Source organism: Leguminivora glycinivorella, chromosome 21 (genome assembly GCF_023078275.1).
Source record: "Leguminivora glycinivorella isolate SPB_JAAS2020 chromosome 21, LegGlyc_1.1, whole genome shotgun sequence".
In the NCBI taxonomy this organism is placed as follows: Eukaryota; Metazoa; Arthropoda; class Insecta; order Lepidoptera; family Tortricidae; genus Leguminivora; species Leguminivora glycinivorella.
In genome coordinates, this window is record NC_062991.1 from 1,666,400 (window position 1) to 1,688,895 (window position 22,496).

At 43.7% G+C, this 22,496-nt stretch overlaps 3 protein-coding genes across 3 annotated transcripts; all 3 read right to left on the reverse strand.

Moving 5' to 3' along the window:
- Positions 1-12,839: 12,839 nt before the first annotated feature.
- LOC125237295 (uncharacterized protein K02A2.6-like) lies at positions 12,840-13,955 on the reverse strand. The gene has a single exon (XM_048144285.1). The coding sequence runs from the start codon at positions 13,953-13,955 to the stop codon at positions 12,840-12,842; it is 1,116 nt and encodes a 371-aa protein (XP_048000242.1).
- Positions 13,956-14,041: 86 nt separating this feature from the next.
- On the reverse strand, positions 14,042-16,868 carry LOC125237297. Its single transcript, XM_048144286.1, has 4 exons — positions 16,103-16,868; positions 15,386-15,649; positions 14,398-14,683; positions 14,042-14,051 (listed from the first exon to the last, which is right to left on the reverse strand). Exons 1-4 carry the CDS (start codon positions 16,866-16,868, stop codon positions 14,042-14,044), a joined length of 1,326 nt encoding a protein of 441 aa, XP_048000243.1.
- A 301-nt stretch (positions 16,869-17,169) lies between these two features.
- Positions 17,170-18,971, reverse strand: LOC125237298. The gene is made up of 3 exons (XM_048144287.1): positions 18,687-18,971; positions 17,330-18,556; positions 17,170-17,201 (listed from the first exon to the last, which is right to left on the reverse strand). The coding sequence occupies exons 2-3, from the start codon at positions 18,189-18,191 to the stop codon at positions 17,170-17,172; spliced, it is 894 nt and encodes a 297-aa protein (XP_048000244.1). The 5' UTR covers positions 18,192-18,556; positions 18,687-18,971.
- Between the last annotated feature and the right edge of the window lie 3,525 nt (positions 18,972-22,496).

Below are 22,496 nucleotides of genomic sequence, written 5' to 3' on the forward strand. Positions count from 1 at the left end.
CCTTCACATAATCGCTACACATACACTCACTACACGCACACACACACACACACACACATATGTTATATATATACATACCTACACACACACACACATATATTATATGCAAAATAATGCTATTTAAACTATGCAAACATGCAGTTTTCTGGTGCCACCAACCCCTTTATTTAATTTGCCACTACTCTACATGCAGGATTGCAGGTTTGCATAGTTTAAGTACCATAATTTTGCATAAAACCAGGGTGACCCAGGGGACCGTAACCATGGCAATAACAAACAAGAAAAAGTTGATTCACCCATATATATATATATATATATATATACCTCAGTTGACTCTATTTAATAATGCAAACATTGCAAAACGTGGAGATATTAATCAGTTCAGTTGCAATTGTCCCCCAGTCCAAATTGTCCCGCCGTACCTTATATATTTTTTTGTTTGAGATAATATCAATAAAAATATCGTACAGTAAAAACTCATTTTTTTTCGCTTAAAATACGCAACATCTCGAAAAATGTTATACCAAACGTTTTGTTCCTTAAGAAATTTTCTATCTAATAGGATTTTTTAAAACAGTTTTTCGCAAAAATACCGCAAATTTCCTCATTCTCGCCTTTCATCTCATAGCGCGACTCCCATGATGCCTCTGTCCATCCTCGTTCCCAATGTAAAAATGGCGTTTAGATTGTTGCAGCGCAAACGAAATTAAACTTAAGTTGGTTGCAATAAGACGTAGATTTTTTTAAAAATATGCACACCTGCGATCTGCGGTAATAAAATTTTATGGCTTTCGCGATGATCACATTCATTAATGTCATAACCGCCAATTGCTTGCATTTGAAATTGAACTTTAAGTACTAAGAAATAACGTTGTTTTTGTAAAAAAATGAAAGTAGTTTTTACTACATTGCGAAGTTTTCGTTTGTCAACTGGACGCACACATTTGCAACTAAGCGATCGGACACTTTTGAGTGCCGAATTTGTAGGTGATAGTGTATCTAGAGAAGTTTAAATCGATGTTTGATAGCGAGTTGGATGTGTTGGGGATGCAAGATACCTAACACTCCTCCTCGCTTCGCTCGTCGTCGTACCTAACGGTGACTCTGGGGCAGTTTTTCTTTTCTGATAGCGAGTAATAATTCTGCTAATGTAATATGATGCTATAAGATTATTATGGTACACACATTATGCTAAACCAAAGTCGACCAAAGTAATGTTCTGTAAAATAATTTTCTGCCAAATGTATCTTATGCGTTGTAGTAATAATGTCAACTAAGTTTTCTGCGAAATTACCATTCGACCGAAAGTGTTTCTACGAAACATGTTATGCGAGATGTGTTTCGGGCTACAATTATTCTGCCAGATGAGGGTATCCCGACACGATTCGCTGGTCACTTGCACGAGAGTCCATACTTCAACTCGCGCTAAAGCCTGGCCAGAATTATATGTCTGCTAGCTTTTGCCCGCGGTTTCGCTCGCGTTAAATTTGATAATTGCGGAATGCTCCATAAAAACGTCCAGCCCCATGTTGGAGAAGTGGGGGGTTGGAAAGAGACAAAAAGTAGCCTATGTCACTCTCCATCCCTTTAAGTATCTCTACTTCAAACATCACGACAATTCGTCGCTCCGTTTTGCCGTGAAAGACGGACAAACAGACACACACACTTTCCCATCTATAATATTAGTATGGAAGTATGGATATGGATTGTCAAGAGGGCGCTGTAATTCTCATGTGTAGTGACAGTTCAGTATTAAGAAAATAATTATTTCTAATGAAATACTGCAACGTCGTCATATATTTCTGATGCCGTAGCCGAATGGCATTTCTGCGACGCGAAACGAAAACGAAACGCCGCGAAAGCTAGTCTGGCTCTGTCGCGCCAATGCAAGAGCGATATCTACGAGCGTTTCGTTTCGTGAGCGTTTGTGCCATTCGGCTACGCACACTGGTCAGGCTTTAGGTGTATTGACTCGCGAGCGAGTTGCAAGTTGTTGCCACCTATGTTTTGGATACGTAAACATATTTTTTGTCTGTGTATAAAAATATATTTAAGCACTTAATTTAGGTTTAAGTAATTACGTTTAAGAGGAAGTATACGAATACTTGAGTACATTTAGTAGGGAGAACAATAAATATTTTTGAATTAGACTTTTGTTTTATTTTCTAACACTAGGTCTATGTATTATCAATTAATAAGTAAATAAATACAAGTCTCACTATCAGGGCCATTTTTTTTTAAGTTGTCCACCCTATTTTTTTTTGTAACATGGGTATTTTTTACGCGATTCGTACTCAGAATCACGAGGTCTTTCGGTCATGATAGGAGAAAAAAAATGTCCCAAGATTTCCATACATTTTTCAAACCTTCCATTCCGTTGCCGCCATACAGAATGTATGAAAAAATGGTAACGGAATAGGAAAAAACCTTGGGACACTTTTTTTCTCCTATTAGGATTGAAAGAGCTCGCGATTCTGAGTGGAAACCACATAAACAATTTCAAATCCGAAAAAAAAGTATTACGTTGAAAAAAATGGCCCATCAACGGATTGAGTGTGTGTGGTACCAAGAACTTGCGACAGGCGTATTCAACACAGGGTAACGTAGCCAAAAGCACAAACGCTCACGATAAACTTTGTTTCCTAGCTGGATGTGTTTCAAAATAAATCTCGAATATCGAACTTTACCAGATCAGGGTGGCTAGCCGAATAGCACAATCGCTCACGAAACGCTCACGAAACGAAGCGCTAGTAGATATCTATCTCTATCGCGCTTGCGTATTGGCGCGACAGAGCCAGCGGCGTATCGCTTTCGTTTGGCGTCGGAGAAATGCCATTCGGCTACGGGGCCAGAATCACGATATGATTCGATCCCAACGATAAAAAAATGTGTCCTCATTTTTTTTCCTTTACGTCACAATTTTAGTATGAACTTACTGCGAGCGCGATGTAGGAACCTCGAATTTTGTATGGAAAATTTGGAACACATTTTTTTATCGTCGGGATCGAATCAGCTCGTGATTCGAATGGCACAAAGTACGCACGTAGCCGAATGGCATTTCTGCGATGCGAAACGAAAACGAAACTCTACCTCTTTGAAAAAAAAGAAGAATAATAAGTCGTGACAGACTTGTCACTTTTCGAAACGAAATTGCATAAAATGTCACCTTAAAATAAGTTTAGATTAAAATTATTTAAAATGGTAAGTTTTGACATTTCTTGTTTGTACTTAAATAATTATGATAGAACACTTAATGTTCAATGTAATAAAAATAGGTTGCACCTCGGGGAGTGTGCTCAAGAGCTACACGAGCTTATTCCACCGTCCCCATTCTACCATCGGACTCTTAAACGCACAGCCGGTTTCCATCTTTTCTTGGTAGGTAGATATTCCGCGAATTCGCACGAAGCGCTTAGCTTCTTCTTTTCTTATGCGCACTGCCAAGGAGTGGAATTCCTTGCCGGCGGTTATATTTCCGAGCTCATATATCTGAACGGGCATCTTTTGGGCGAGCTCACTCCATCGTAGGCCACGTCTTTGGCTAATAGTCTGTCAAGAATAAGCCCATTCATAATAAAATAAAAACCGGCCAAGAGCGTGTCGGGCCACGCTCAGTGTAGGGTTCCGTAGTTTTCCGTATTTTTCTCAAAAACTACTGAACCTATCAAGTTCAAAACAATTTTCCTAAAAAGTCTTTATAAAGTTCTAAATTTTGTGTTTTTTTTTTCATATTTTTTAAACATACGGTTCAAAAGTTAGAGGGGGGGGGGACGCACTTTTTTTCCTTTAGGAGCGATTATTTCCGAAAATACTAATATTATCAAAAAACCATCTTAGTAAACCCTTATTCATTTTTAAATACCTATCGAACAATATATCACACGTTGGGGTTGGAATGAAAAAAAAATATCAGCCCCGACTTTACATGTAGGGGGGATACCCTAATAAAACATATTTTTCCATTTTTTATTTTTGCACTTTGTCGGCGTGATTAAATACATTTTGGTACCAAATTTCAGCTTTCTAGTGCTAACGGTTACTGAGATTATCCGCGGACGGACGGACGGACGGACGGACGGACGGACGGACGGACGGACAGACAGACATGGCGAAACTATGAGGGTTCCTAGTTGACTACGGAACCCTAAAAAAGTAGGTGTTCGGTTTTCGTCACGCGTTTTTCATTCTTCACTTTAGAGCCCAGAGCCGCCAGACCTTCCTCATTTCCGCAAGGATAAAACTTTGTGGTATTTTTCTAAATGCATAAATTACCTAGTTCGGCCCGTCGGCCGTTTTTTTTTCTATAAGGTTTTTAAAATAAACACTAGCTTTCCTCAAATTATCAACGCTAAATTTTTAAATATGTGTTAGAAAAGACTGTAAAGATTTGGTAATTATCATTACCTGCACTGAGAGAAAATACAACCAGTTTTCATGTTCGTTCAACAAGTTTTTTGGTTAAAATAGCGCCTACGTGCTCTTTGGTTCAAACAACAAGCTACTTGTCATTTGAATCGGCAATATATTTGAATCAACAAGTCGATTTTATAAAAACAACTTGACACATATTGTTTTAAACATACGTTTGGCTGATTCAAACGGATAAACCGCAACAAGTTGAACTTGTTAAATTCACAATGCAAATTTCTCTCAGTGTGACCATTTCCGCCGGCCATAACTTTTACCAGACGCTTGAAAGTGAACTTACCCTAATTTCTCAAGCTATGGCTGGGCAAATGGTTAGGAAATGATGATTCATCATCATCAGCAGCATAGGCCTCTCTTCTAGTACGCCATGTGTCCGGTCCTGAGCTAGTCTCATCCAGTTGTGACCCGCAATTTTGCGGATGTCGTCCATCCAAAGAGCTAACGGATAAATTTTTGATTTTTTTTTTATTCCTTTCCCGATCTCGAATCTTGATACCGAGCATGGGGCGCTCCATGGCTCTTTGTGCAACTCGGATCTTATGCACAGCCTTCTAGGTATCTACATGTTTCGGCACCGATGATTATCAATTTAGAATTTAGATAGTAAGCTAGCGATAAAGATACAAATTTGCAGTGCCCTTACAGGGTTCATAGCTGTCCACAAAATAAATACTGTAATAACTTTATGTACCTATGAATTTGCAATAAATTACTGATTACTGATTACAATTCTTAACAGCTTTGAGAATCTAAGGAAAGTTAGTGCTTGAAGTAGTTTTTAACCGACTTCAAAAAAAGGAGGAGGTCCTCAATTCGTTGAATGTTTTTTTTTGTATGCATGTTAATCGATATCTCCGAGATTCGTGAACCGATTTTCAAAAATTTTTTTTAATCGAACGGGTATAACCCCAAAATGGTCCCATTGGCACCAAGTTGGGGTCTGATGATCTTGGAGAAATCGAGGGAACTCTTCAAATGTTATTAAAGATTATTTTGATATTAATTTTTCTTTAGGTCGGCCAAGGCGGTGGAGGTTGGCTGACTCGTAAGTATTTACAAATATTTTACAAGCTATTAAACTGAAATAACATACACTAAACAAAAAACGAGCAAGCCAGTGGTGAAGCCGGGAATCGAACCCGGGTCTCTAGCTACTACTATACTTACTAAAAAATAAAATAAATAAAAAATCCATACTAAGATTATAAATGGGAACGTGTGTGTGTGTCTGTTTGTCTGTCCGTTTATCGCGGCAAACCGGAGCGACGAATTGACGTGATTTTCTAAGTGGAGATAGTTGAAGGGATGTAGAGTGACATAAGCTACTGTTTGTCTCTTTCTAACGCGAGCGAAGCCGCAGGCAAAAGCTAGTATTTAATAAAATAATTTGATTTGTCCATTTCATAAATATGTGTAATTTTTTTCACTTTCAGGCAGTACTAATAATAATATATGCGTAAAAAGTTTCTGCCAGATAATAGTGAACCCCCTAAGTAATAATAAACGTAAGTAGGGATGTGACGACCCCATCGCCCATTGGTTTTACCAGTGCAATCAGTCAACGCAGGGCAGCTTGTGGCGAGCTGTTGGGGAACAGCGACCCCACGTACCCGAGTGCTCCTGGGGAGTTCTGTTACCCGTAAGGCGGGTGGGTGGGACAGTACTCTCTACCTCTGGCTTGCCTTGGCTGGCCGTCCAGAGTGGAGTCGTTAGGGCTACATGCCCCAGGGGTGGAAGTGAAAATTTGCATAAGACGCGAGTTGGTACAGTGGCTTAACAGCCACTGGGCAGAAAGCGGTGTACACCTCTCGACACCCTTGAGTTCTCACACCGGTGTTGCCCTTGAGCCATCTTGGATGTCGCTTTTTGTGGGGGCCCATCTTGTGGGGACGAGTCACCGTCTGCCGGAAATAAAATTGGATACCGTTTTATTAGGCAGGCGTCCGGTTTTTATCCATAGCCCAGTATTTAGTCCATCACTTTCATCAAAATAGACCAGTTCATTTTAGATTCCATTAACTCTCAAATAGTCCTTACACCCTGGCGGGTGTTGCCTCTGCGTGTGTCCCATGATACGGGTAAGGGCAACATCCGCTCGGTGTACCCCTTACATTTCATTAAAGTGTCAAAAGGGCCTCTACGCGTTGGCTTCGGCCCCGCGCACGCCTCCCAAAGGTCCGGAACACCATTGTTCCGTGATGGGAAAAACGTAAGTAATAATAAACGGTTCACTATTATCTGGCAGAAACTTTTTACGCATATATTTGATTCGTATAATAGTTCTTGGCAGAAGTCAAGTTTGGCAGAAACACTTCACGCAGAATATGCTTTGGCACAAATCATTTCGCAGATTTTTGTAATACCAAATCGTCTGTTGTCATAATGTTGATGAGCATAATAGTCTTTTAGTCGAACAATACATTTGCAGATAATATTTGTGCATAATTGGATGTGTTGGGGATGCAAAATACCTAACACTCCTCCTCGCTTCGCTTGTCGTTGTACCAAACGGTCACTCTGGGGCAGTTTTTCTTTTCTGATAGCGAGTAACAATTCTGCTAATGTAATATGATGCTATAAGATTATTATGGTACATAAAATTATGCTAAACCAAAGTCGACCAAAGTAATGTTATACAGCTGCCACACACTCGACGAGCGGCGTGGGAAGTAGCGAGAGAAGTAGGAGAGGCGTAGTGTGGCCGCGCTACTCGTCACGCCGCTCGTCATGCTCCTCGTCATGCCCACCGCTCTCTATTTTGTCGGTTTTTTGGCGCGAGTGCGATAATCGCGCGAGTAGGGCAGTGTGTGGCCGAAGAGGGCAACATCGCGGCAGCGCAAGGAGCATAGTGTGGCAGAGGTATAAAAACTTGCTCTAGTCATGTCCCATGGTATACATACTCTTGGGTCGACTCGTTCGTTTTGTCGCCCTCTTTATACCCGACGTTGTGTAACACACATGCCTGAATCCGACTTGGGTATAGATCCGCGTGGGCAACAAGGGTTCATCATATCAGTAATACATATAACGCCATGCTACATGAGAGTAGGAGAAGGGGTCGCTTTCGACCACACTGTTATATGTATATTTACTCCAGAGTTGGCATCGCACGTCTGTTAATGAGAGTCAAGTCTACTGGCCTATCCAGAGTGACTCTCCCTGTACGATCGGTTCGCCTCCAGACTAAGTACTAGCTGAACATATAGTACTCTGGTGTCCTACACACCACCTGGACGTGGGGGCGCTGCCCCCACGGGGTCCTCCATAAACCTGCCCCCACTAGACCCGACCCTTACTCCAACTCATAACCGACCGTACTACATGCTTTGCCTGTGTGCTTCCGGTACACACTCCGGGGAGCCCTACGCTCCCCAGTCCAATGTCCTTGTATTATTTGTCTAGGTAGACACCTCAGGATTGGACTACGACTTAGTGAAACTACGTTAACCAAAGGCCGTTGGCTAACCCTTTGTTCCACTCCCATGTAGCTAGTATTGTCGATTATACAAGTATAAATATGTGTGTAAACACTCACCAGGGCAGGCTCCTGTAATGGCGTGGAGGCGCTACATGTACTCCTCATTTCATACACCCCGCGCCGTCTCACGCCACGTGCACGTACCTTGCTTTTCTTCCAATGGCGCCAATGTGCTTCCGTCTCGCCATTGGAGCTGTCATTCGAGCTGTCCGTGTTGCCACATGACAAAGTAGTAACCTATTCAATACCACTTACCAATTTACATCGCGCTCGGCGCGACACTCTCGACAGCGAAAAAAGGTTATTGCAGCAAGGCGAGCAAGCTCCGCGTCCACTCCAGGATCTTATCCCTGGCTCGAATCGCTGCGCTCCGCTTGCTCCGACCAACGCCTCTCTCCTCCGGCTGCTCCCCTGATGGTGGGACTTCATCAGGACTGGATACTCCACAGTCACCCGTAGAATCAATCTCGATGTCGGGTTGTTCATCGAGTGCAGGTGTAGGGTTCAAACTCCTTGGAACCTCCACCTCTCCAGTGACCTCCTCGACCTCAACAGAATCTGCCGCCATGGGTTCTATGTCAGGTGTCTCGTCCTCCACCTCCAGTGGGTACAGATGGCCAACAGAACGTGTTAAAGTAGAATCGTCAGTCTTGACCCTCGCTACTCTACATTCGCCATCGCTTCCTCTGATCAGTTCGTGGATCTTCCCCACTTTCCAGAGGTTCCTGTTCTTGAGGTCCGATTTCACTTGTACGAGGTCGCCTACTTGTGGTGATCGAAGAGATTTGAGTTGTTGTATCTCTCTCTGAGACTAGCCAGATACTGTTGGATGAACATTCTTTTAAATTCCTCCAGAATGCTATACCCTCTCTTCCAGCTTTCAACAAGGTCGCTCTTTGTAGCCGTGTTACAAGTCGGTGAATCCACGGTGGACGGTCTCATAGTTAAACATTGTCCTAGGCTTAAAAAATCTGCTGGACAGAGAACATGTTCCACTTCAGTGCCGACTCTTGTCAGTGGTCTCGAATTAAGCACATTTTCCACCTCTTTCACCACTGTTAGTAGCCTGGTATCGTTAAGAAGGTGTTTTTCCAGTGTTCTTTTGAGGCAATGTTTTACCATGCCTATCAGCCGCTCATAAAATCCACCGTGCCACGGTGCTAGTTGACATATGAATTTCCACTGGATGTCATTCTTAACGCAGAATGGCTGTTGTACCATTTCAGCAACTAACTTGAAGCAAGTCGCATTGTCTGAGTATATCCGTTGCGGCTTGTTTCTCGCAGCTATAAACCGTCGCAAGGCTAGGAGACATTCTTCAGCTGAAAGATCCTTTACAAGCTCAAGATGTATGGCTCTTACCGTCAAACACGTGAATAAAGCTATCCATCGCTTCTCTTTGCCAGTCTGGGTACTCACAAACAGCGGTCCTAGATAGTCAACACCAGTATAAGTGAAAGGTGTGTTATAATTCACTCGTTCTGGAGGTAGTGCCGGCGTAGCTGGTAAACGGTATGGACCACCTCCGTGTTTGACACACTGGGTGCAGCGTTTTAACACTTTCATCACCTGGGCTTTCCCCTGTGGTATCCAATAGCGTTCTCTGATGATACTCAATGTGTGTGGAGCACCGACGTGGTAGTTACTCTCATGGGTCTCCTTGATGACTCTGTCGGTGAACTCAGAGTTTTTTGGCAGTAGTATCGGATACTTCATGTCATAGCTCCAAGTGGTATTCGCCATACGTCCACGGCACCTCAGAAGGCCGTCTACATCGACAAAAAGATCTAAGTTTCGTGCTAAATGTGTTCTTTTACCATTTAGTTCTTCTTGAAAGTGACGTTTTTGTAGATCTTTTATCTCAGACACTCTTTTGTTAACAATGGTCTGCTGCTGGATACCCTCTTCACTCTGATTCTCAGGATTGTCAAGTTCCATGGTTCCATCAGTAGGATATTCACCATTCTCTACGTGCGTGTTCAGATCCTGAGTCTCCATAGGTTCGTCAGGATCACTGGGACTTTCTTGCTCCAGGGCTTCACGTTGGTCAATGTTATCACCAGTGGATACTTCCTGTGTCGGTTCACCTGGGTAGTCACCCAGGACCTCCCCAACGGAAAGAAGGTTTTGATGTGACTCATAGAGTCTATTCTGGGGCCAGCAGGATTCTTCTTTGACAAGAAACTCTGGTCCGTTAAACCAAAGTTGTCTTTTCTCTTCAAACAGTTCGGGTCGTGTCGCAATGTCAGCAGGGTTTTGCTTTGTGTGGACGTAGAACATCTCTGTGTTGGGGTGGTCACGCTTTATTTCATTCACTCTGTTAGCAACAAAGGGTGGAAGCAATTTATTCGACCTCATCCAGCTGAGTACGACCAAACTGTCTGACCACAAATATTCTTTCTCAATGTCAAGATCAAGATGGTTCCTTACATATTTCAGGAGTCTACTTCCAATCAGAAATCCTAGTAATTCCAATTTGGGAATCTTCAACTCATCCTTGTCTTTGGTCTGTGACACGTGTGATTTAGCCATCATAAGGGAGACTGATTTTCCTTGTCCATCGCCAAACACTTTGAGGTAGATGACCGCAGCATACGCGTCCTTGGAAGCATCTGTGAAGCAGTGTAGGTGATACTTCAGTCCACTCCTCGAGACATCCGTCCCCACATACCTAGGTATCTCTGTAACCATTATAGACTTCAAGCTTTCCATGACATTCTCCACTGATTGTGTCAGTTCTGTAGGCAGTTCTGTGTCCCATTTACATTTCTTTTCACAGATATTCTGGAAGATCAGCTTCATTGATAACATGAGCGGGCATACAAAACCGCATGGGTCATACACACGTGCTAGAGCCCGAAGAACTTTCCTCTTTGTGTTTATCGGAGGATCTGTGCTGAAATGGTCTTCAGTTAAATTGAGTTTCAGTGTGTCTTCTTTGACATTCCACATTAGTCCAAGCACTTTGACCTGCCCTTGTTTCACCGATCTATGATGTTCTGGTATCATGTCCATGAAACTCCGGTTATTTGAGATCCAGTCTCTCATATTCATAGACAGTTGTTCAAACGTTGTTCTAGTTTGCTCATAGATCTGCTTAGCCTCCTGCAGGTCATCAGCTCCCGTCACTAGATTGTCTACATAGCATTTGTCAGCAACCTTTTCCAGCAAAGCCTTGTTTGTCGTGCTTATGTAGTGACGGATCGTGGCTGTCAGCAAAAACGGACTCGCGACGACTCCAAAGGGTACCCTGCAGAACCTCAGATATAGCAGGTTATCTTCGGTAGCTTCCTTGGTTGTGTCCTTTAACCAGAGGAACCTTGTAACATCACGATCATCCTCTTGAAGTGCCACTTGTAGGAACGCCTTCTCAACATCAGCCAGTATGCCATACCTCTTTGTTCGGAACTTCAGTAGTAATGCAGTAAGGTCTTCCAACATAGAAGGTCCACTGTAAAGGCACTCATTTAGGCTTTTCTGTCCAGTAACTTTGGCACTAGCGTCATACACTATTCTACCCTTGCCATCTTGTTTGACCATATGATGAGCGAGGTAGTGGACTGGGTGGTCTCTGTCCAGGTCTGGTCCTCTCGCTACAACCTCAATGATCCCTAGGTCAAGTTGTCCTTTCAGTATAGAATCATACTCATTGACCAATGGCAAGTCCAGCCTTTTCAGGATACTTTTCAATCGACCCAAGGCCAAACCAAAGTTTGATGGCAGATCTGGTGGGTATTCGATCCAGGGCCACTTGACTAAGTACCGGCCTTCTTGATATTGGACAGTCTCATTGAAGTGACGAACTGCTTCTTCTTGCCTCGTAGCTTTAGGTGAGTCCGTAATCCCTAGGTTCTCTAACGACCATAAGAATCTGACATCTATGTTTCTTAGGGGCAAGTCTGGCTCATTGAAATACGGGCAGTTAGGGGTATGACACTGACAATATGTGACTACCGAGAGGGCTTCGCTTTTCTCTTCGATAGTAAGTTTTCCTGAAGGCACCCACCCAAAATCAGTATCCAATAACCAAAAATCTTCTGAAACCTGTATTTTTCCTCCTGTGAGGATCGCTCCAAAGTAGTCGTTCCCGATGAGTACATCAACCCCTCTCCAACTGTACCATCATCAGCAACAATGTCAACACCAGGATACTCAAACGACGTCACTGGTACTCTGTCTGTTATTCTGGGTACTACATTCACAGTAAACTGTTTGGTGATATCACGTTTTGTCTGTATGCTGACTGTAGTTGAAGGGGATGACGTCTGCTGAGGTTCAGAGGCTCCAAAGGTGAAAATGAGCAGAAGATCCTTTTCATTGGTTGGCAGGTTTAACCTTTTTGCAGTCGCTCGGGTAATATAACTACGTTGGCTTCCACTATCCAAAAAGACTCTTCCTCTGATGGCCTTCCTAGTTAGCGGGTTTTGAAGGGTTGCCACTGCGGTCTGTAAAAAGGTATTTTTATGAGATGTGGCACACAAGGATTTAATAGCATCATCATCTAAAATGTCACTTTTCTCACCAACGGGAGCTGGGTTGGGACAGAATAAGATCAGGTGATTGATATGTTCGAGCAATGAAACACCGATTTGGACTGTCATTGGGTTTATTGATAAATACGTCGGTACTTGTAGCTTTCCGAGCTACCCACTAATGTCATATACATAACACTGTTCTCCTCTAAATTAAACAAAACTACCTAATTCTTAAACTATAGTACTCGATACCAGGAAGATATTACAATTTTAGACCTTTTCTGTGAGACAATAAGGTCGATGTTCACTACGATGAAACAGTTTTAAGTATCCTATGAAATTACATAAGAATACAAACTAATATGCCTAAATTAAAAACGAAACAATATTATGAATAACATACATGATTGGTATAAACATAAGGTGTAATGGGGAAAAGGACGAATTATTTCGATTGGTTACATTTGCTTTAATCTTTCTAAACAACGGACAGCAGCTTTCCGGCGCAGACGTTCGTCGTGTTTAGCCGGGGTCCCGGGGGGAGTTCTATACTCGTCCTCGCTTCCACCAGTTCCACCTTCCCCGTCATTTTGATCCTTATCGCCAGCGGGTAACCCCGTGAAATCAGATATGTCTACCTGGGTTTTGTCCGCTGGTTGGTCGGAGCCGGGTGATATATTAGGTGCCTTAGCGTCTATGTCACTAAGGGTAAATCTCGATTTTCTGAAGTGTAGTTGATCGACGTGTCGCTTATGTGTCCGGCCGTCACTGGTTCGCACAACATAAGAAACGGGCCCTTCTCGCGCGAGCACCTGGCCTTCGGCCCACTTGTGTGCGCCGCGCGCGTAGTCCCGCACCAGCACCTCCGCCCCCGGTTCGGCTTGACGCAGCGTGCGGCCCTCGCTGCGCTGCTCGCTGGCCCTCTGCGCGCTGTGCACCACGTCCGCGGTGTCGGGCCGCAGCAGGTCGAGGCGACCGCGCAGCCTCCGCCCTAGAAGTGCCACTGCCGGTTCTTTTTTTGTAGTGCTGTGTTCAGTATTTCTGTACATGAACAAAAATCTACTGAGAGCCGTGACGTACTTCTCGTTCTCGATAACGGCTTTCTTCAACACTCGCTTAATCGTGCGTACTGCGTTCTCAGCCGCTCCATTACTAGAAGGATGATAAGGGGCTACTAAGGTGTGTCGGATTCCGTTACGCTTCAGATAAGACCCGAATTCGGCAGACGAAAACGGTGGCCCGTTGTCTGTGACTACTTGTCTCGGTAAGCCAAAACGTGCGAACAATGTTCGTAAACAATCTATTACTATAGCAGCAGACCCAGTTTTAATTTTTTCGACTTCTATCCACTTAGAATGAGCGTCGATTATTACTAAATAGTACACATTATTAAAAGGACCTAGAAAATCTAAGTTTAATCTCGTCCAGGGTGTGGCTGGCCACGGCCACGAGTGCAGCGGCGCGGGCGCCGGCGCAGGGCGCTGCGCGCGGCACGCGGCGCACTGCTCCGCCACCCGCTCGATGTCCGCGTCCACGGTATCCCACCAAACGTAATTTCGCGCGATCTGTTTCATCTTTACAATGCCAGGGTGGCCACCGTGTAATTCGTTCAAAACCGCAGCTCGTAAAGTTGTAGGAATTACTACACGATATCCCCATATTAAACAGCCCTGGTCAATGTTAAGAGAATCTTTACGATTAAAATAAGGTTTTTCTGAGTCATTGCTATTATTTGGCCAACCGAACATAACGTAACCGTAAATTTTGCTCAAAACGGAATCTTTCGCCAGCTCACTTTTAACTTCCTTAAAACTGAGCGGAAAATCCCCTTCTACATAATTTAAATAGCTACATCCCTCATCTTTCATACCTTGCTTATTCTGAATAATCAAAGGAAGACGAGAAAGAGCGTCAGCGTAACAGTTCCGCTCTGATCGGATAAATTCTATATTAAAATCATACGCAGCCAGCTTTACCGCGTAACGCTGCAAGCGGCTAGCCGCAGTCACCGGTAACCCTTTGTTCTTGCCGAATATGTAGCTGAGTGCCCTGTGGTCCGTCCGCAATGTGAACTTGCGTCCGTACACATACTGGTGGTGCTTAGTGACCCCAAATACGATCGCTAGCGCCTCCTTGTCTAGCTGCGAGTAGTTGCACTCGGCGGCGTTCAGTGTGCGCGAGGCGCAACACAGCGGTCGCTCCACGCCGTCCGCGCCCTTTTGAGTCAGGACCGCGCCCAGACCGTAAGGGCTGCTGTCCACCGAAAGGATTAGCGGCAGCGATGGATTATAGTGCGCTAACACTGGGGCGCTGCTTAAAACCCTTTTAATTTTTTTAAAAGCGTTCTCACATAATTCGTCCCAATTCCATTTAACATTTTTTTTTAAAAGACTATACATGGGTTTCAAAATGTCGCTCATATTAGCACAGAATTTTGCATAAAAATTAACAAGTCCCATAAAACTTTTAAGTTGAGTTACATTGGAGGGTGCCGGGGCATTAACAATGGCAGCAATTTTTCGTTCATCAGTGTGTAAACCATACTTATCAATTCTATAGCCTAGGTAGTTAACACTTTCTTTAAAAAATTGACATTTGGCAAAATTTATTCGTAAACCGTTCTCTTTTAATCTTTGTAAAACCGCTCTTAAGTTAGACATGTGCGTCGCCCTGTCTTTCCCCGTTACACAGATATCGTCGGCGAACACGGCCGTCGACGGCAAACCACTCAACGTCTCCTCCATGATTTTTTGAAAGTTTTCTGGAATACACTTTATTCCGAACGGGACACGTTTGTATATAAATGTTCCGACGTGAGTGGTTATGGCCGTCATCGGCTGTGACTCCTCCTCCAGAACACACTGCTGAAAGGCATTAGACAGGTCCAGTTTTGTATATTGTTCGCCCCCACCTAACAAGGCGAACAGGTCCTCGATCCGCGGCAGCGGGTAATGGAAATCTTTTAATCGAGGATTTATTGTTATTTTATAGTCACCACAGATACGTATGGCACCACTAGCTTTTACAACAGGTACAATGGGGGTGCCATATTCAGATCTTTCAACTTTATAAATGACTCCCTCCCGCTGCAGACGATCGAGCTCCTGTTCTACGCGCTCGCGGAGCGCCAGCGGTAGCGGCCGCGCCTTAACGAACACCGGCGTGTCGTCCTTAAGGCGGAGCTGCAGACGCGACTTGAACGTGCCTAAACCCCCAGCGAACACTTCTGGAAACTCTTGCTTAAGAGTTTCTGCCATCGAGTCCTCACCTTTATAATTCATACAATCGCTAGCCCTTAACTTTAATCGTCTAATCCAGGTACGGCCCATTAGGGGAGGACCACCCTTTTCGATAACATATAACTTAAGAGTATCTCCATTGTCACCATATCTAACTTCCACCTCCACATATCCTAAAGTCTCAATAGGGCCCCCGTTATATGAATTAAAACGTAACATTTTATTTTGGAATGGCAAATGGGAAAAATATCTATCATAGTAATCTTTAGATATAGCCGAAATTCTGCTGCCCGTGTCAACTTCAAATTTGCACCGTATTTTCTGCACAGTTAGTGTTACATAATAAGGACCGTCACGAATGTCTACCTCGCTGTCCATCTTATAAAAATTGCAATCACTATCATTCGCATCGGAATCACTTTCGATTTTATAAAAATGGCAATCACTATCGTTCGAATCTGAATCATGTAAAAAGTACTGACCTTTTGCTGACTTTTTAGATACCTCCTTTCTGCACATCACTTTTAAATGACCTTTTTCACCGCACGCGTCGCATGAAAAATGTTTGTAGCGACACCTGCCCTCCGCGTGACCGGTCTTGCCACAGCGCGCACACGGCGCCCGCGGCGCGGCCGTCGCCGCCGCCGCCGGGCCCGCGCTGCGCCGCCGCGCCGCGCCCACGCGATGCAGGCCGTCGTCCGGCGGCGCCGACGCCGATGTCGACGCGCCCGCCGAAGTGCTCACCGAAGCGTGCTTCTCTGCCGCCTCCAACGCTAAGGCGAGCTCTACTGCACGCTTGTAGTCGATAGCCCGCACGGCAAATAGCCTCGACCTCATCTCCTCGCTCAGCAGCCCCGACACGAATTGATCGCGAATGTTGACCTCGAGACCCGTCCCGAAGTTACACGTTTTGGCCAGGTGTTTTAAATTCTGTAGGTATTCACGTATGCTTTCCCCGTGTAGCTGCTTTCTCTGACGGAAAATATGTCGTTCCGCTATTTCCGATCTCTCGGGTTCCAAATGCTCCCGTACCAACTTAACTAATTCGTCGAATGTTTTGTCCTCAGGTTTAGAAGGTGCACACAAATCACACATAAGCTCATAGCACTCCGCACCGACTAACGTTACTAGTGACGCCACGTGTAACTTGTCTTCGATCGCGTTTAACGCTATAAATTGCTTAACCCGTCGCACGTAAGCATCCCAGTCTGATCCGGCACGAAAACACTCCACACTTCCGATAGGCATTGTACTCACGCAAAAAAAAACAAAAATAAATGGGTTTTTTAACACAAAAATACCGATCCCGTCGCCAATGATATGTTCGAGCAATGAAACACCGATTTGGACTGTCATTGGGTTTATTGATAAATACGTCGGTACTTGTAGCTTTCCGAGCTACCCACTAATGTCATATACATAACAGTGATCTCCTTTACAGCGGAAGCAAGCAATATTGCGTTTGCAGGATGATGCTGCATGATTGCGTCGGAGGCAGTGCAAGCACCTTCCCTTCACTTGTTTTTGCCTGGCTTCTACTGTGGTGTATTTACGGCAGTCCCTGCTTGCATGTCCTTTCCCCTGGCAGAACAAGCATGATCTTAGTGCCTTCTTCGGAGGTTGTGCACCAGTGTTTCCTGGATGTTTTCGTTTACGGCTACTTGATGGTCTGACTTCAGTACGGACTTGCAGTGCTTCAGTCGTAGTACCTGGTACGGCAATGAACTCAGTGTCACCCACAGAAGAGGCGGATTTCTCCATAGCTGTTATAATCCTGTCTAAGCTACTTCGTATGGCTGACAAATCAGTACCTCCTCCTATTAGATGATGTTCGTGGATGACCTTCTCTGGAAACTTTGATAATACCAGGGATCTCAGATGGTTCCCTCCAATCGGCTCTCCGAGCTTTTCTAACACACGGATGTTGTGCTCTATATTATCCAGCACGCTCCGGCAACTCGCGCTAGTAGAATCTGCCTTCCGGAGGCTGTTAAGGGCTGAATAATGAGCATCAATGAGGGTGTGTGTTGAGCCGTACCGTTTCTTTAGGGTTTCAACGGCAACAGAATAGTTTGCGTTGGTTGCAGCTAATCCGGATACGGTCTCTAACGCTGAATCTTTCAGGCAGCTCAGGAGGTACATAAGCTTTTCAGATTCCTGTAAATTTCTCTGATCCACGTTAGCAACAAATCGGTCCCAAAATTCGCACCACTTTAAGTGGTCACCGGAGAAGGAAGGCAGGCTCAGTTCTGGCAACTTCGACTTGTTGACTGACTCATTTCGCCTTTTGTTGAGTTGGCATGCCGTTTCTAGGTCTGTCAATATGTCTTCGGCCTTGAGCTGGTCCTCGGTCATGCCAACTATGTCCGCCTCCGGTACAACCCTTAGGTACTGAAAGATCTCTCTTTCGAAGCTGTCCAAGCACTGTCGTAATTTTATATGGAGTCCTGTGAACTGGTCTTCACTAACGGCTCCATTAGCCTGAAGTTGTTGCAAGAGGGCTTCGGAGTCCGCAGTAACTTTTGTTAGTCGCTCATGGCGCAACTTTACTCGGCTGTATAAGCTTGCCATGGTGACGGCTGAAAATAATTAAAACAATTGGCTAATTGCACTACACTACAGTTTCATTTATAAATAATTATTAGTCTATATCAAGTTTATATTTTCAATAAAATTTTAAAAGTAGGTAGTTATACTTCTTGGCGGAGGCACTGCCGTACATCCATTTGCTTTCTTCGACGCAATCCTTTGATGTTTTTATGTCAAATGTTTTCGATAAAATACATAGATCATCGGCAACAAACTCACCCGGTCAGTCGTTTTGTTGTACGAGTAAACTTTTTACTCCCTTGTCCCGGGCGGCGGACCGAGAATGCCCACGAATCGTGAACTAAGTATTTCCAATTTGGCCGGGTATATTCCCTACTTTGGTGCAGCTGCAATGTACATAGAATACCATAATTACTTCATTACACTTAAAACTCGTATTTGCAGAAAATAAAGCCAAACTTGGTCGCCGGGTGCGTCATGGCGGCTGAGCCAAGCACCTTACATGTTTACCCGTACCTGAAATGTTGCTGCAACTCGCTTTGAGAATAATTCCCTTTGCCAAACTGGAATCGCAAATCTCAGGGCGTTGAGATATCTCTTAATACACTAAATAAGACACTTTCTTCTCGCTAAACTCACTTCACTTTGCATTTGCAACTTTGAATACCGCGAAAGTTCTGATTTTTTTCCTTTCAACTTCGATGATACTCGCCACAGAGCAGAGCAGTGCAATGGTGCGTTCCGATTCCTGATCGCGTTCGCAAGACTCCTTGACTGTCACAAAATAGTAAATCCAATCGACACGCGAAATACACCTGTATTATTACAATTTATGTGTATTATCTGCTTAATAAGAATTACTAATTGTTGTTTGTCTTATAAAAATAATTTTCCTGGTTGGTTTATTTGTCACTGCAAATAAATGATCGAATCCGAACGTACTCTTGAGATCACAGATAAGTAATCACAGTAAGTAAGTAAACCACAAGTAAACAACCATCCTGCAACAACTGTATAAAATACAACATGGCCAACATAACAAAAAATAATTTATAATTAAGTTTCGTTAAAATAATTACATAATAATTATTATATTCTACACTTAATCTAGCTTAGCCTAGGGTGCACCCTTTTACCGTCTAAATGAAATAGGTTAAAATAAACATGCTATTAAATTAAAACAACTTGCTCCTTTTCCATTTATTTATTGATCTCGTCGCAAGCTGTGAAATAAGCAATGATTAATATAGGACATATTTTCGAAATAAAATACGTCACCCAAGTACCTTGAGCTCAACCAATTCAAAAATTAATTTGACTATCTTGGCAACAAGGACCTGTTTTAAAATGATCTACAGATGGAATAGCCAAAACTGATCTGGCTTCCCGTCATCACAAATCCCAGATCATCTTCACCATTTCTTGTCGCCCTCTTTATACCCGACGTTGTGTAACACACATGCCTGAATCCGACTTGGGTATAGATCCGCGTGGGCAACAAGGGTTCATCATATCAGTAATACATATAACGCCATGCTACATGAGAGTAGGAGAAGGGGTCGCTTTCGACCACACTGTTATATGTATATTTACTCCAGAGTTGGCATCGCACGTCTGTTAATGAGAGTCAAGTCTACTGGCCTATCCAGAGTGACTCTCCCTGTACGATCGGTTCGCCTCCAGACTAAGTACTAGCTGAACATATAGTACTCTGGTGTCCTACACACCACCTGGACGTGGGGGCGCTGCCCCCACGGGGTCCTCCATAAACCTACCCCCACTAGACCCGACCCTTACTCCAACTCATAACCGACCGTACTACATGCTTTGCCTGTGTGCTTCCGGTACACACTCCGGGGAGCCCTACGCTCCCCAGTCCAATGTCCTTGTATTATTTGTCTAGGTAGACACCTCAGGATTGGACTACGACTTAGTGAAACTACGTTAACCAAAGGCCGTTGGCTAACCCTTTGTTCCACTCCCAGGTAGCTAGTATTGTCGATTATACAAGTATAAATATGTGTATAAACACTCACCAGGGCAGGCTCCTGTAATGGCGTGGAGGCGCTACATGTACTCCTCATTTCATACACCCCGCGCCGTCTCAATGGCGCCAATGTGCTTCCGTCCCGCCATTGGAGCTGTCATTCGAGCTGTCCGTGTTGCCACATGACAAAGTAGTAACCTATTCAATACCACTTACCAATTTACATCGCGCTCGGCGCGACACGTTTTTCGTCATGTTTGTCCGATTCTGCTTTCGTCAGCCATTCTTAATTCGTCAACTTAGTCTGCAGTCATTATTGTCATTGACCACAATGAGTTATTGGCCTTTTTCTTATTGCGACTCAATCGTTTTTAGTCATTTCGTATTTGGTCATATTCTAAGTTGGTACCGACCTAACGCCGTGTCTTGCGTGGGCAACGGTCGCGCGACCGTCGCCGTCGCGTCTCATACTTCCATATCGATAAGGGTTGATTTCGTATGCGTCGCATCGCCGTCCGACCATCGTTGCCCACGCAAGCCACGGCATAAGATTGCGAAAAAACACGAAAAACATAGATTTAACAGCGAACATGTCGAAAGAAGATTATGACGAGTGAAGAACGAGACGGATTAAGATAAAGATGAACAACGAAATTGACCGTAGTTGAGAAAGACCATCGACGATCGTGACGAATAAAGAATGACAGATGAAAGCAGAATCGACAAATTTAGGAACATGACAAAAAATGAACGAAACGACCCAAGAGTATAACCATTAATATTTAAATCACTACCTGAAATCCGCTTTCTACTTATCACTTCAGCGGCGGATCCACGGTACACTGGGAAACGAAGCCGTTTCAAAATCGTGGCGCGGACACTGGCCGAAGAAGACAGTGTCGATTTGGGCAAGTTGCGGACAGGAGTGCGGAGCGGGTACGTACCAACCCTTTTTAGGTATCCGTAGTCAAAAGGGAAATTTCTTTTTTACCACACCGACTGGTAAAGGCTCTCTTGATACTTCAAAAACAAAATGACAAAGTTGCATTTTATCTCAAGAGTGCAAAGTTATTCCTTACAAATCACAACTTGATGCCCCAAAGCTGGCTAGTAAAACCAGTCGGTGTGGTGAAAAAGAATTTTCTCTTTAGAAAACTGCATGAAATATGTAGTAGGTAGTGGTTATCAATGAGGAAAAATAAACCCATCCATTCCATAACCAGGTAAGCTAAGAAGAAAAAAAATTCTTCGTAGAAAACTGCATACAATAATGGTTTTGTATCGGGGAAAAATCCCATTTAATAACCGGGTAAGCTAAGAAAAAAAAATTCTTCATAGAAAACTGCATAAAATAATGGTTTTCTACGAGGAAAAATAAATTCTTGTTTCCAAACCGGGTAAGCAAAGAAGAAAATAAATTCTTCGTAGAAAACTACAAAAAATAAAGGTTTTCTACGAGGAAAAATAAATTCTTGTTTCCAAACCGGGTAAGCAAAGAAGAATATTTTTTCCTCATACAAAGCCAGTTATCAAACTTGGTTATCTACGAGGAACAAGGGGTTTAACTGAGTATGTTTTAACCATGCCTGTGTGGTGACGGGTTAAGAATTTCACCATCCCCTTTCTTCCCGTGGGTGTCGTAGAAGGCGACTATGGGATATGGGTTAAATTGTGGCGTAGGCGAGAGGCTGGCAACCTGTCACTGCAATGTCACAGTCTCGTTTTCTTTCAACCCCTTATTTGCCAAGAGTGGCACTGAAGCTTTAGTAGTTTCATGTGTTCTGCCTACCCCTTTATGGGATACAGGCGTGATTGTATGTATGTATGTTTTAACCATTCAGTGTAGAGGATATGCAGTACCGTTTTATAAAGGGGACTTTTTAGGTGACCACCGAGGATATGCTTTGTAAAAACATAAAACAATGTTTGTAAGCAAATTAAGTCATACTATGGGTACAAAATTCAGTACTCGATAATGACTTTAATGACTAGTATATTTCATATATTTACCATTATAACCGGGGATGGTCAAAGGGGTCCCGTGATTTACGCAAAACAACTAGGAGAAGGACATTTACTTTTAATGTAGAATGCCTAAAAAAGTATAAGACAGTAGTTGTAAGGTCGCGACCTTACATCTTTCTTCAAAGGCAAACGGATTCGGACTGAAATAATATGGCGCACGCGAGGTGTGTGAATGATTGGTTGAGTGAATGTGATGAATGGTGAGTGTATGAATGTTAAGGCGTTCACAGACGTGTGTATGAGGGTGTGTCTACACGTCTGGGTAGGGAGTTAAGGCTGTGCCTACACCATGTAAAATTTAGTAAAATTTCTCG

Coding starts and splice junctions, on each gene's coding strand:
- LOC125237295 (XM_048144285.1), bottom strand. CDS start 13,955: ATGAAACAGATCGCGCGAAATTACGTTTGGTGGGATACCGTGGACGCG.
- LOC125237297 (XM_048144286.1), bottom strand. CDS start 16,868: ATGCCTATCGGAAGTGTGGAGTGTTTTCGTGCCGGATCAGACTGGGAT. Junction 15,650..16,102: donor ATCTAAAAAGTCAGCAAAAG/GTCAGTACTTTT, acceptor TGAATTATAAAG/GTGAGGACTCGATGGCAGAA. Junction 14,684..15,385: donor AAAAGCTAGTGGTGCCATAC/GTATCTGTGGTG, acceptor GCAGCGCCCCAG/TGTTAGCGCACTATAATCCA.
- LOC125237298 (XM_048144287.1), bottom strand. CDS start 18,191: ATGGCAAGCTTATACAGCCGAGTAAAGTTGCGCCATGAGCGACTAACA. Junction 17,202..17,329: donor TGAGTTCATTGCCGTACCAG/GTACTACGACTG, acceptor TTGTTCTGCCAG/GGGAAAGGACATGCAAGCAG.